This window comes from Erpetoichthys calabaricus (genome assembly GCF_900747795.2).
Source record: "Erpetoichthys calabaricus chromosome 1 unlocalized genomic scaffold, fErpCal1.3 SUPER_1_unloc_17, whole genome shotgun sequence".
NCBI lineage: Eukaryota > Metazoa > Chordata > Cladistia > Polypteriformes > Polypteridae > Erpetoichthys > Erpetoichthys calabaricus.
In genome coordinates this window covers 158636-174146 of record NW_026261582.1, presented here as the reverse complement: position 1 = coordinate 174146, position 15511 = coordinate 158636, and the positions used below count along the sequence as shown (strand labels likewise).

General features: G+C 40.8%; 2 protein-coding genes across 2 annotated transcripts; both read left to right on the top strand.

Annotated features, from left to right (window-relative positions):
* The first annotated feature begins 690 nt into the window (after positions 1–690).
* Positions 691–11059, top strand: LOC127526348 (zinc finger protein 287-like). The gene is made up of 2 exons (XM_051921650.1): positions 691–1162; positions 10842–11059. The coding sequence occupies exons 1-2, from the start codon at positions 751–753 to the stop codon at positions 11057–11059; spliced, it is 630 nt and encodes a 209-aa protein (XP_051777610.1). The 5' UTR covers positions 691–750.
* A 210-nt stretch (positions 11060–11269) lies between these two features.
* LOC127526350 (gastrula zinc finger protein XlCGF7.1-like) lies at positions 11270–12551 on the top strand. Its single transcript, XM_051921653.1, has one exon. The coding sequence runs from the start codon at positions 11290–11292 to the stop codon at positions 11983–11985; it is 696 nt and encodes a 231-aa protein (XP_051777613.1). The 5' UTR covers positions 11270–11289; the 3' UTR covers positions 11986–12551.
* The last annotated feature ends 2960 nt before the right edge of the window (positions 12552–15511 follow it).

The following is a 15511-nucleotide window of genomic DNA, read 5'->3' as shown; positions in this document are numbered from 1 at the left end:
GAACATTTAAATCTCTCCACAACCTCACTGATCTCCTACAGACTTACACTCCTCTCGCTCACTCAGATCCTCATCTGCAGCTCGACTTTCTGTACCACACGTCAGACTCAGTGCTATGGGAGCTCGAGCGTCTCTCATTGTGCTCCTCAACTTGGGAATTCTCTTCCCTCTCATATTCGTCAGCTCAATTCAATAACACATTTTAAATCTTTATCTTTTCAAACTGGCATACCAATTGTGAATTTTGCACTGTTACTGCCAGTTATCTTTGTTTGTTTGATAATTATTGCTTTTTGATTTATCATTCTCTTGTTTTAATTTTACTAATGTTGTTTAACTTTATTGTAAGGTGACCTTGAGTGCTAAGAAAGGCGCCTATTAAATAAAATGTATTATTATTATTAGTATAAACTGATAAGACCATTCTGGGACCCCAGCAGCACTGTATATTTAATTCAGGTAGTGAATTCTGCTGACCCCCAACTGTGTAAGATGGTCTTCTTGTTTCAGAGTCTGTTGGACCTTCACTCCACTCCCCAGGATTGTTTCACATCTGCTAATCTGAAACGAAGAGCAATGAGTTACTGTCAGCATGCTACAAACTGTCTAACTTTACATAAACCATAACATAGAGCCTGTTCTAAAATGATATTCAAGTGTCTTTAGACATAAGGGAAAAGTTTTAATGAAGTTGATTCCTGTTCTTTTCACAGAGAAAAAGAAAAAGCTGCTGTTTGCTGGAACATCTCAATGGATATGAAACAGGACACCTGTGATGTGGACACAAATATCATGGAGAAAACTGTAAATAATAAGGAGGATGACTGTGAGTGGAAGTCCATCTACCTTAAACAGGAAAGTCTGAGCATTAAGAAGGAGGACAGTGAACTGCAGCCAGGGGGCATTAAAGAAGAACCTGAGGAGAAGTCTGTCAGTATTGAAACACATAACCGTACAAATATGGACAGTGTAAAAGAAGACAACCTTCAAGATGGAGTGGTGACCAGGTTAGACTCTTCTCATAGCAGACACTGTTCATCTCCAGAGCCTTCTATCAATGTGAAGTCAGAATCATTAGAGTCTGAACCAAAGAGGGCTGAGGAAACTACATCTGTTAGAGCTCAGAAAAATAAGCGACCACCTTCAAAGAAGTCTGGAAAAAGTAAGTGCAAAATAAAAATGTGTAAGATTTAGGGTTGGGTTTTATGAGCTTGAAAAGTTGGGTCTTGTGATTTTTATGAGAAACAGAAATGGAGTGAAAATACTTAATTTTATTGTGTGTTTTAATTTAGTGTGAGATTTCATCTGTTGTTATGTAAGGTTTAGCAATTTGTTATTCTTCCATTATAATAACTTTGTGCAAAAGTCCTCAGCCTATCCTCGATAAAGTGTTCTATACAAATGTCCAAGAGCAAGACAAAGGTATTAATCACTCTGGAATTTCCTGGGTATCTATATATATATAATTCACTAAGCCGCCGACAAGTAAGACAGCCATGGCGGACGCAGGAAGAAGTCACGCCCACCAACTCTAAGACCATTGGATATGATGACAACTCGCAGAGCCACGCCCACCAACTCGGATGCGACGACTCAGAACAAACGCCGTCATTTATGTTCATCTGTGCTACAGTACACATGCACCTCTGAGCCACGTTGATTTTTCGGTTACGACACACGACCGCGTGCACCATAGCAAACTGTTTTACACGCTACATACAGCAATTTGCATCCGCGACAAACATGCATCTTCTTATATGGTCCTGCATTAACACGGAAAACGTTTCCCCGCCCATGACCAGGAGGTGTGTATGCTGCGAGAGCAAGGGTGGACGCAGCAGGACCATCTAAGAAGAGGCATGTTTATCGCGGATGTGAATTGCTGTATGCAGAATGTAAAACATAGGATACGCATGATAAATAAACCACTCTTAGCCCGCCAACGCTAAGATGATGGGATACGGCAACAACTCACAGAGCCACGCCCACCAACTCGAAGACCATTGGACGAGAATGCCTGCCCGCCTGTCCGTTACCAGCGCGTAAAACCATCGCAGCTTTTAACTCACACACTGCAACAACTCACCAAACAAAGACGCCCTGTCTCTCGAGGCATTCACACTGCCGGAAGACAACCATGGGATACACAAAAAATAGCCATGTCAGTCAACTCACAAAGCCCAGCCCACCAACTCGAGCACACGTCTACCCACGCTGTCAAGGCATTCACGGTGCCTGCTCATGTGCCCGGACGGAACAACTCACTTTTGTCTCTGCTACAGTACACATGCACCACTAAGCCACATTGACTTTTCATTATTCTTTTCGATTTCGGCTGCATTTCCATATATAATCCACAAAGTTGTCCGACCGTGGGATACAAACGACAGAGCACCACTCAAAAACTTGAACCGCTAGAGAGACATGCCCACCAACTCTAAGAGCACCAACTCTAATACGCCTGCCTGCCTGACTGTTACCAGCGTTCACCACAATGTACTGGAGTGTAAAACCATCACAACTATCAGACGCTGTCTATATCTAAGAAGATATATAGATACTCATTATTCACTGGCACGCATCCACCCACGCTCTCAAGGCATTCACAGTGCCTTCTCATGTGCCCGGACGCAACAGCTCGCCACACACAAATCTTGCTTCATTTGACTCAACACGGGAAACCTCACCCTGCCCGGACACGGAGAGGATTTACAGATTGATAGCTCTTTCTCGATTCTGTGTGTGGTGTTGCATGGCCGTACTTAGTTGGTGGAGCGATTAGATAGATAGATAGATAGATAGATAGATAGATAGATAGATAGATAGATAGATAGATAGATAGATAGATAGATAGATAGATAGATACTTTATTAATCCCAAGGGGAAATTCACATTCTCCAGCAGCAGCATACTGATACAATAAACAATATTAAATTAAAGATTGATAATAATGCAGGTAAAAAACACACAATAACTTTGCATAATGTTAAATGTTAACGTTTACCAACACCCTCCCCCTCCCCCCACCCCTGGGTGGAATTGAAGAGTCGCATAGTTTGGGGGAGGAATGATCTCCTCAATCTGTCAGTGGAGCAGGACAGTGACAGCAGTCTGTCGCTGAAGCTGCTCTTCTGTCTGGAGATGATACTATTTAGTGGATGCAGTGGATTCTCCATAATTGATAGGAGCCTGCTTAGCACCCATCGCTCTGCTACAGATGTCAAACTGTCCAGCTCCATGCCAACAATAGAGCCTGCCTTCCTCACCAGTTTGTCCAGGCGTGAGGCGTCTTTCTTCTTAATGCTGCCTCCCCAGCTCACCACCGCGTAGAAGAGGGCGCTCACCACAACCGTGTGATAGAACATCTGCAGCATCTTATTGCAAATGTTGAAGGACGGCAGTCTTCTAAGGAAGTATAGTCGGCTCTGTTCTCTCTTGCACAGAGCATCAGTATTGGCAGTCCAGTCTAAGTTATCATCCAGCTGCACTCCCAGATATTTATAGGTCTGCACCATCTGCACACAGTCACCTCTGATGATCACGGGGTCCATGAGGGGTCTAGGCCTCCTAAAATCCACCACCAGCTCCTTGGTTTTGCTGGTGTTCAGGTGTAGGTGGTTTGAGTCGCACCATTTAACAAAGTCATTGATTAGGTCCCTATACTTATTAGGGATTAGTCTGGTTAATTCTGAAAACGAATGAGAGTCCCTCCTGCTTAATAGTTACACGATCGCCAAGTGGTAGGCGTCCAACTTCTTAGAGGGACAAGTGGATTTCAGCCACGTGAGATTGAGCATTGACAGGTATGTGATGTCCTGTACTGCACGCGCGCTACACTGAATGGATCAACGTGTGTCTACCCGGCGCCGACAGGCGTAGGTAAGCCGTTGAACCCCATTCGTAATGGGCACCGGAGCTTGCAATTGTTCCCCACGAACGAGGAATACCCAGTAAGTGTGGGTCATATGCTCCCTCTGAATACGTCCCTGCCCTGTGTACGCACCCCCCTTCGCTACTACCATGGTCGGGTGACTTGGTGGATTATATATAGAAAAGCAGCCGGAACCGTAAAGAACAATGAAACGACAACATGGCTCAGTGGTGCACAGACGACAGTTGCACGACCAGTGCACCGGGCTCGATTTTGTTTTCACTTCTGTTTACAGCGATTGGGTCATAGATGGCATTGTTGCAATGTTACTTTTCTTGGTGGCTTATTATATTACGGATGTTTCACATGTTCATTTTTTTCCCTGTGCTTAAATGACACTAAAGTGTTTCTCAGCTGTGACTCCGGAACATCTCAGTACACAAGCTAAATTAAGCGTCAACAACAAAGACTCACTATACCTTAATCTACAAGTACTGACACTTATCCCTACTGATGTAGTAACTTTCACCAGCGTGCTGTCTTCATCACAGATGATCCCGCTTTCAGTCACGGACAATTTTATGTTGCTCTCTCTCCAGAAGTCTATCTTTTCATTCACTCACAGTGGTGTCCACAAACCCACACCATTTGGACAACTGTGTCGTTCAGGAAGTGTTCACCCATCAATACAGAATTATGCAGCGTATGCTACGCCGTGGGTTGGCTAGTCCATATTAATTCCTCTTAACAATGCAGTCTGATCTTCAACTAAGCTCCGATTACAGACAGCCTCAGTTGTCTTAAACTACTGTAATAACACAAACAACTGGATGGATTCTTGTCAGTCCTGAACACATCGTTTAAACATTCACAGTCCACTCCATGACTCTCCTATCTTTACAGACTGGTTCACCCTTCTTTAACAGTAATGACCTAAACAAAACTTTTTGTAGCTACTGATCAGCAATGAATTTTAATCCATTCCTTCATTCCAAACCTTTTCAGTTCCTTCATCCCTGAGAGCTCTTTTCTGATCAGTTCTCTTTAGGTCAGGCCACAGCATCTCGTGTCTCTTATTGGCCATTCCAGAACACCAGTTACCGTATGTTTAATCCTTTCTGTTTTTGATTTCTTCCTGTGTTTGGGCTCATTGTCCTGTGTCACCACTCAACTTTTGTTAAGCTTCCACTATCCTGATATTTTTCTGTCAGATTTCTTGATAATATTTTAAATTCAGTGACCGTTGATCATGTCAAGTGTTCCAGGCCATGAAGAAACATGCTGGCCAAACCATGATGCTCCATAAACCTTGAGTCTTTAGTATCAATGTTCACTTTTGTATTACCTCCAAACATGGTGTTGCATGTTTTGACCAAAGACTTCAACTTTTGTCTCATTCATTCATAGAACATTGTCTGTTCTGGAACATCATGATGATCTTTTACAAGTTTTAAGATGTGCAGTGATGGTTTTGCTAGATTGCATTGATCTCCTTGGTGTTGTCCTTCTGTAAACTACATTCTTACACTTTTCTCCATAAGAACACATGGACAGAGACTTTCTCAAGTCCCGGAGATTTCTGCAGGCCCTTTGCTCTGCTTGTCTGGGTTCCTATTCACCTCTGCTTTCATGCTGTGATCTTTGTGGGCTGCCCATTCCAGTAGTGACTTTCCTCCATTTTTGTAGACAGTATGGCTTTCTATGCATTGATGGACACCCAGGTCTTCCAAAATTCTTTTATCACATTTGCCAGCTTTACACATCTCTTCAGTTCTTCTAAGGTTCTTGATACTTAAAGAAGTATCTGGAAGAAACGTCAAACCTTTGGATTACACATTGAAGTGGTGGATTGGAGAAACAACTTAGACTGACATACTGACATCATTCTTATTCCATAAAGTGACAAAGGCTGTGTGTTCTGTGCTAGTCTGTGCTCCTTCTGTGTGAGTGTGCATTAAATATGACTTTTGCTCCTAAACACTTAGGGTTTTTTTTGGTAGGCTATTAAGGAGCAGTGAAGCAGTTTAATAGTTTTTAACGTTTTTTTCTATTTACAATGGTGTTTTTTTTGTTTTGTTTTGTGATTCACACAACAGCAGGTGTTACTCCAGTCTTACTCCAACCTTTGTGTTTGTGGGGCAGAGGGTGGAGAAAGCTTTTGTAGTAGCCGACAAGTCAGTGTGATAGCAATAAACAGGCAAGAGTAACTGTGATTTGTTATCAGAAAGGAGTTAAACATTTTACATATGATGCGGGATGGATTCAAAGTAATTAAGAAAATCTCTAGTGGGTAAATGAGGAAGTAAAAAAGAAGCTGCAAAGGAAAAAAGAACAACTGAATAAGTCATTTAAGATGAATAACCCCAATGCGAACAGTAGTGCATTTGAGAGCAACCATAAGGAAAGATTTGAGGTCTCTAAAAGACAGTTAAAGAGAAATATTGTAGCCAAAGACATTCTTTCAGTATTTTAGGAGTAAAATAACAGTCAAGGAGGAAGTGAAGTGCCGCATGAACAATAAAGGGGAATTACAATACACAGATAGTGAAATGTAAAATGCTCTAAACTTTCCATTTTCTGAAGATTTCATGTCTGAAAAAGTGGATAACCTCTCAGTTGTAACAGGGACTACTAAGGAGGTACTGAGGGATTTGGAAATTGTAGAGAGACGTGCTGCTGAGATTGAAATGGTTCAAATCAAACAAATCTCCAAGACCAGATGCTGTTTTTCCTCAAATGCTTACGGAGTTTAGTGAATATATATAATCCTTTGATGGATATTTTTTAGTAATCACTGCACAATGGGGCAATTTTTATGAACTGGAAAATGTAATTCCATTATATAGAAAGGGTGATTGGGAAAATTGAAGTATCAACAGGTCAGTAAGCTTAACTTGCATCACAGGAAAATAAATGAAAGGAATTATTAAGGAAAAGATTGAGTGACACATGACAAGAACAGGAATTTTACTAAACAGTCAGCATGGATTCAGATGAGGGAGGTTGCGTTTTACTAACATGCTGGAAATCTATGAGGAACCAATCAAAGGATATGATTAAAGTGGAGCATATGATATTATTTATCTGGACTTTCAGAAAGTATTTGATAAGGTGCCACTAAACTAAAAGAAGTGAAAGTTCACGGTGTGTGGTGTGCAGAATTGGCTAAACACAGGGTTCCTCGCACCATAACACTCTGCTTCCTATCAGAACTGGGTGGTTGTAAGAGTAGTGTCCTACAAGGGCCAGTGTTAGGGCCACTGCTATATAAACATATTGTCACACACGTGTGATTGGGAGACAGCTGAATGGCCTAAATTATAGAAATACCACGCCAGACCAGGGGGTGGCAGGGTGCGCTGACTGTCTCTCTCAATCTCTCTGCATGGAAAATCCTGCAGGGTTCTGACACCAATGATGACATCACTTCCAGTCCCAACAATGTCACTTCCTGTTCCAGGTCTGATGACTTCATTTCCCTTACAGGCCTTTAAAGCTGCCATCTTACCTCCATAATATCTGAACTATTTTGGACTCAAACCTGTGAACATCTCTTTTCAATTTGCCTCAATTTTGCAGCCGTGAAACAATTTACGGGTGGCTGCCCCAAACCTTTATGATGTCTGTGACTCATCTTTGTGACAGTGGCTTTTTAATATCGGTTGAATTTTCCCAAATCTATCACGTAACTGCGCAATATATTCTAATATATTGGTAGAAGAAAGAGCCTCTTCTTCCCATCCTTCTTTTAAAATATCCAATATTCCCCGAGGTTGTCGTCCTTATAACAATTCAAAAGGAGAGAATCCTGTCCCTGCTGACCACCTTGCAGAGCATTTGTTTGAGAGTCTGATTAAATCTCACTACTAGACCATCGGTTTGTGGATGATACACCGCGGATTTTAAATGCTTTATTTTAAGTAACTTAATAATAATAATAATAATTCATTACATTTATATAGCGCTTTTCTCAAACTTGGCTATTTCCCTAAATGTTTTCTGATGTGAAAGACGTCTCTTGGTCTGTAAGGACTTCTTTAGGGATGCCATCACACACAAAGACCCCTACAATTTCACATGCGCTCAGCCACGTCTTAAGCTATCGCAAGGGAACAGCCTCTGGATATCGAGTAGCATAATGATATAAATGATTTGGATGGGAATAAAACTGACAAGGTGGTTAAGTTGTCAGATGATGCCAAGGTAGGCGGATTTGGCAGATAATCGAGAATCTGTTGAATCATCACAATAGAGGGATTTGGACAGTACACAGGCTTAGGCAGATTTGTTGAAGATGAAATTTAATTAAAGTAAATGCAAAGTATTACATGTAGGATGTAAAAATGTATGGTTTGTGTACACAATGGAAGGTCTTATGAAAAGGATTTCTGAGTTGTAGTGAAGTCATCACCACCGACTCCTAGACAGTGTTCAGAAGTCATTAAGAAGGCTAAGAGAATGTCAGGTTATTTAGCGCCCTGATGTGTGGAGTACAAGTCACAGGAGGTTATGCAGAGGCTTTATAAAACACCGCAGGCCTCATCTGGAGTACTGTGTGCAGTTTTAGTCTCCAGGCTACAAAACAGACCTAGCAGAGGTAGACAAGTCCAGTGAAGAGTGACTAGGCTAATTCTAGGGATGTCGAGGTATGAGTTATTGTGACGATGCGGGTTCTGCTCCATGCTCCCATCTGCCTTTTGTGAGCTCTTGAACCCGACACCGTCAGTAATGTCACTGATGAGCTGGACAGTGAGGCACAACAATGAAACAAGGGGATGGTGCATAAAGTGCAAAGTGCTTTATTAAAACAACAATCAAAATCAAAACAGTGTTCAAATAAATAAGTGCAGCGTCTCTCAAAAGTCTTCAAATAAATAATCCAATAAAACGCTGTGAATTGTGGAGGTTAAAAACAATAAATAAATCCTTAAAAAACGACGTTAAAACAATGCCTTTCTACTGGTGACTCCCCTGCTTCTGCCGTCCAGGCTATGCACCAGGGGAGCCACCCTACTTGCAGCTGACGATCTTTCTGCCTTCTGTTGGTCTGTTCGTCTCCCCGATCCCTGGCTTTGGTGGGCTTCACCTGACCGTGACTTAGGCTCCCCAGAGATCAGGGCGCTCACGCTGGGGATTTCCAATCCCAAGTCCCAACTCCCACTGCCTTCCCGGCCTTATGCGGTGAGCCATCCTCCTTCCGGTCACTCCAGCTCCTCAATAATGCTCAGCGGGTGCGACCACTACCGCCTGCTTCTGGGGTGCTGACCAAACACCCATGCTCACTGCTTAGCTGCAGGTGTTCTCTACTACGAGCACCTTCGCTCGTTTATGCACCAGCTTTCTCCTCCTACTTCCTGCCTTCTGTCCTTCTCAACCTCCATCCATTTTTTTTTTCTTTTTTTTCTTCCCTTTCTAGCCACCTCACGCTTCTATTCATCGCGGGGACGTAGATCAGATGTGGCAATTACCAGCTCCCGGCATCAACTACGGATGCAGACGACTCCTCACCTGTGCTCTTAAGTGAGGATGTCCCGCATCACGAATCACGCGGGAACCACTCCGGCCACACATACCACGCCCCCTCTCTAAGCTGCGAGTGCAGTGATTATTATTTTAAAAAGTGGCCTTTTTGAAGTGAGATGTGGACCCGCTATACCACAGTTATCAGAAAAGTTTAAAAGAGTTCAAACTTTTCAGTTTAAGCAAATAGTGATTAAGAGGAGGTTTAGGGGGTTTTGCAAACATTTCAGTCACACCTTGTAGAAATGACAGCACTTCTTCTGAAAATGTCCTCCCATTTCAGGGCACCCGTAATGTTTAGGACAATTGGTGCCAGAGGTGTTTGTGATTCCTCAGGTGTGTTTCATTGCTTTAGTCTTGCAGGCCTAAGACACCTCAGCTTACTCCTACCTACAGACTACCTTTGATCTCTGTATTTGCCATTGTTCAACATGAGGGCAAGAGCTGTGCCAATGAAAGTCAAAGAATCTGGAAATAAATAATGAAATCATTAGAAAACATCGAAAAACCTTAAGATTACCCAATTCAAAGTGTCTGGAATATCAATAGCAAGAAATAACACACTGGTGAGCTCAGTAAATCATAAAGGGACTTGTAGGCCAAGTAAGACCACCACTGCTGAAGACAGCAGACATTGCTGTAGATTTCATTTTGATCAGAACTTGCATACCCTGATGGTAACGATATTGCATGTATCTCTCTACTGTCTTAAGTATACCATCCCATACAAATGGCATTACGTGGCTCAGGGTCACAGAGAAATCCTTCACCAGTCAGGCAGTTCACACTGAAAAGCTGCCATCGCCAAATAACCCACAGCTGTTAAGACCTGTAAGAGAACTGGGATTGTGTGATTTCTGTATGGTGGTCTCTGTAATGAAGGCTGCAGTTCAGCACACACTTCAAAGAGGATGTCAGTAGGGAGTCTAAATCAGCTAAGTCATCATCATGAGCCAAAATGTCATTGTGATACATCAAAACTCACTTGTTGTGTAGCCTGTCAAACATCAGAATGTGAAATGTGTAATTTAATGAGATTTTCTGTTCAGTTCTTCGTTTTTTCCACCTGGAGTTGCTAAATTGCTAACACAAAGTCTGCATGGGACTTACAAATGCTCAAAACTTGAGGGAACTTTGAGCCAATTTAAATGGCAAGTTCTAGTTTTATAAATCCTAACTTTTGCATAAGAAACAGCTTTCATATATGAGGCCGAGCATAAGGAAGTTTTATACATGTGGCTCTACTGAGCAGTTGTAATAAAGGACATAAATTTAACAAATTAAGTGTGTTTCCCAAGTACAACAAAAGTTTTATAAGTGCTTATGCTGACTAAAGGTTGTTCTTAATTTCAGCCATCATGTAAGTAATGTGAGTTAATGTTGATAATAAGACAGCAAATTGCAAATAAGCTTCTTTTTTTTCCCTTTTTGTTTCAAATTGTTTACACAGGAAAGAAAGATCACTGCAGTATGGAATGTGGCAGAGAATTCTCTAACAGGAGTGCTCTTCAGAAACACACGAGAGTTCACACTGGAGAGAAGCCATATTGCTGTAATGCATGTGGTAAACAGTTTTCAGACACGAGCAGTCTTCAGAGACACACTAGAGTTCACACTGGAGAGAAGCCATATTGCTGTACTGAATGTGGTAAACAGTTTTCACGATAAGCAGTACGAACACACAAGAGTTCACACTGGAGAGAAGCCATATTGCTGTATGAATGTGGTAAACAGTTTTCAAAGGCCATCTTCACACACACAAGAGTTCACACTGGAGAGAAGCCATATTGCTGTAATGAAGTGGTAAACAGTTTTCAGTGACCAGTCTACAGAAACACAGAGCGTTCACACGGAGAGAAGCCATATTTTGTAATGATTGTGGTAAACAGTTTTCACGGATGGACAGTCTTCAAATACACACGAGAGTTCACACCGGAGAGAAGCCATATTGCTGTAATGAATGTGGTAAACAGTTTTCACGTATAAGCAGTCTGAAGGACCACACTAGAGTTCACACTGGAGAGAAGCCATATTGCTGTAATGAATGTGGTAAACAGTTTTCAGTGACGAGCAGTCTACAGCAACACACTAGAGTTCACACCAGAGAGAAGCCATATTGCTGTACTGAATGTGGTAAACAGTTTTCAGTGACGAGCAGTCTACAGAAACACAAGAGCGTTCACACCGGAGAGAAGCCATATTTTTGTAATGATTGTGGTAAACAGTTTTCACGGATGGACAGTCTTCAAATACACACGAGAGTTCACACCGGAGAGAAGCCATATTGCTGTAATGAATGTGGTAAACAGTTTTCACGTATAAGCAGTCTGAAGGACCACACTAGAGTTCACACTGGAGAGAAGCCATATTGCTGTACTGAATGTGGTAAACAGTTTTCACAAAAAGGCCATCTTCACAGACACATGAGAGTTCACACTGGAGAGAAGCCATATTGCTGTAATGAATGTGGTGAACAGTTTTCAGAGACAGCAGTCTACAGAAACACACAAGAGTTCACAGTGGAGAGAAGCCATATTGCTGTACTGAATGTGGTAAACAGTTTTCACAAAAAGGCCATCTTCACAGACACATGAGAGTTCACACTGGAGAGAAGCCATATTGCTGTAATGAATGTGGTAAGCAGTTTTCACAGACGAGCAGTCTACAGAAACACATGAGAGTTCACCGGAGAGAAGCCATATTTTTGTAATGATTGTGGTAAACAGTTTTCACGGATGGACAGTCTTCAGATACACACAAGAGTTCACAACAGAATAAAAAAGTTAGCAGTTCAAAAATCAGTCCAGAAAAAAAAGAACCTTTCAGGACTCGAGTGACGTTCAGTCATGTCCTGAAAGTAAGCAAACTAAACTATTGTTGATAAATGAATCTCATAGAGAAGCCATATTGCTGTTTGGAATGTGGCAAACAAATCTGTCAGAGCAGTACACTTCAGAGACGGACCAGAATTCACACCGGAGAGAAATACAACTGAACTGTTCTGACTAAAGAGTGAGGTTCACTCCTGCCTGGATAGTAAGCACATGGAGGAGAAATAGAAGTTTATATCCTTTTTCCTTTTCCAGAAACAAAATAAAGAACAGGGCGTCACAAAAACGGCTTCTCGCCAAAGCCCCTACAGCCTCCACTGTGTGCCTACTCTGTTTTCATAACATACGTATTACATATAGAACTGTTTACAATATATTATACACATTTCATCAAAAAAAAGAAAAAAAAACACTTTACAATGTACATAACCTCACACAGTAAATATTAGTTCAGCTTTATATTATATATTTTGCTATTTTAATATAACAAAAAATAAGAAAACATACCTTGACAAAAAAAGAACAAACAGCTTCTCGCCAATGCTTATTAAATAATAAATCAAATACTAATAATTATAAACACTATTAATACAAAGTCAATAAAATAAAATTAAAATCCAAAATATACACATGATCATGCTGTACACCACGCCAAATTATGTTTTAACACTGTGGCAGCGCACTAAAAGAAGAAATGTTTTTTTAAATTTTATTTTGTTTTTGTTTGATTGCTTTTGATAATAAAACATACAAAACTGTATAAAAGAACTCGGGGGGGGGGGGGGGGCAGAAAACCTATTTAATACTTGAGAATTACCAAATAATATACATGTCAAATAAATAGAATAAAATTAGAAAAGGCTTGTAGAGAGCAGACTTACCTGTACAGCAGTGGTTCTCAATCTGTGGGGCGAGACCCCCTAGTGGGGTGCGAAGTAACAAAAAGGGGAGCTCAAAGATGTGAAAAAAGAAAAAAAGAATCAAAAATATGAAAAATTCATCTATTGAAACCAAAACAAATTAACTTAAACTACATTCTGATACTAGAAAAATAAATATAGAGTTAGATAAATGTCGATAAAAGTTAAGAGGTATATAAAATACACATCTGTGATACATCATTAATTTAAAAAGAACAAATTGGTATTAGTGGGCTCATTTAAAAAAAAATGTTGGGGGCGCGATTAAAACTGTTATGAAAACTCGGTTCGCAAATACTTAAAGGTTGAGAAACGCTGCTGTACAGCATCCACCATCGCCTGAGGGTGCCTGCCGTCTGTGAGGAGTCACATTAATTATCATCCGTACTCCAAATATGACAGTAAGTTTACACAAACAATTGCTTTTGGGAAAATTCATAACTGAAAGATACAAAAAAATTAAAAACACAGAATACACTTTGCTCCACATATTGCAGTACTGGATGTGCCAACAATTCTCACAAATCGGAATCTTCTGGGCCACAAAAGAATTCAGACTGGTGCTACCTCTAGAAGTGGGCTTCGTTGGAGAAGATCTACACCGGGGGCTATCTACCCTTTGTCATGGCATACCACCCCAAAAATATAAATGTTCTGAAATACCTGCATTTTATTTTGGTGTTAAATTGTTAATTACTGAACTGTTATGTTAAACTAAAGGTGGAATTTCTTTTTTCACCCAGATAATGTTCTTTCCGAGAGCTTTTCTAAGGTACTAGTAGTGTTCACCTGTCAAAGACTTGTGTTAGAGTGAATTTCAAAAGGATTTGATATGTTAGGACTGATAGGCACTGGCAGTGTGTCACCATGAGGAGGTCACTTCAGCTGTCTGTGCTAATACTGGAAAAGCAAAAGAAATGCCAGCAATTGTGTCTCAAATGTTGTAAGTCTCCTCAGCGTCAGTAAATATTATTATTATTAATGTTATTGTCAAAAAGTTTAGTAAAGTCACGCCTTTTGACCAGAAGGGGTTTCCTGTTCCTGAGAGACTTTGCATTCCACTATCTTGGTTTACCTACAGTGTGCTTACTTTATTGTTATATATTATTTGTTGCTTTGAATAAATTACAATCACCTGTCTGTCATCTCCAGTCATCTGATGGTGACTCCTGCACTCGGCTTTCTGTTGGCCAAACCCTGTGAATTAGCACATTTTCCAGAGGTCCATGAAACCCCTCTTTTACATGGTCCTTTGAGCCGAAAGCTAAACTGACCAACCCGAGAGCAAAATTGACAAAGCAGTGTGGGCAGAGGAGCCTAACCTCATCTCTAGTGCACTGGACATCGATGTAGAAGAGAACATCTGAGCTGTCATCTCCACATTCAGCCAAACCCCAACTCACACACTGCAGACCACCCATCTGTGGGCGCCGCTACGGCCTTTTAGACAACGGGCTCAGTGCACTAAGCTTGAAGTGCTCGGCCGAGGCTGCTGACAGACGAGGATTCCATCTCACCGTTTGGACTGGGATGTGAGATCCTGTCCTTCCAGAGGTAACGTGTTGTCCATCATGAGCTCCAAGCAGAGCGCAGATAGCAAACTGAGAAATGCAGTGAAGTAACCGATCAGTTAAATCACATCATGGCAGAACACATGCAGTGTGCGTACAGCTTTACTACGACCCTTTGTTTTTTCCCCCATCGAGACAAGTGAAGAAAAGAAACGCGCTGAACTGGAGGAGATTAGGATTTTGTAAGTAATGAGCAATGTAATGAATTTAATTTAAGTGACGTTTCCCAGCACTGGTCGCTTGTGAACTTTTGTTTTTGTATCTGAGATATCATCACTTAAACAACTGGTGGAAATAAACTGAAGTCTGCTTAAGCAACTGGCTAAATAAATAGGCAGAAACGCAATAATGTTTTAGTTTTCATCTTCATATCATTTTAAAGACAGAATTATTGACATAACCAATCAAAGTTCCAACTAATTTGCATTGTTGTGTGTCTCAAAAGTGTTAATTAATTAATCCTACTTTGAGCCATTCACTAATTAGTGTTGTACTGTTTGTTCATTTGTTTCTGTTACACAAAACTGTTCAATAAAGACACCAACATAATTTAATATACAGAGGCAACTGATTATTAAAACTGTTTTGTATTAGAAAGTAATCCCCGAGTTATTTCTGTTTTATAGAAAAATATTAATTTGCTTGAAGGAAATGTGACAAATTGCAATTAATACAAAGTGACTTTCGATTACAAATTTGAACGGAGAGATTAATTGCAATTGAATTTTTAATCAGTTGCAAACACATAATTTAGAGCCATTACAAATGATGAAAATCATAATAATTGTGTACAATATC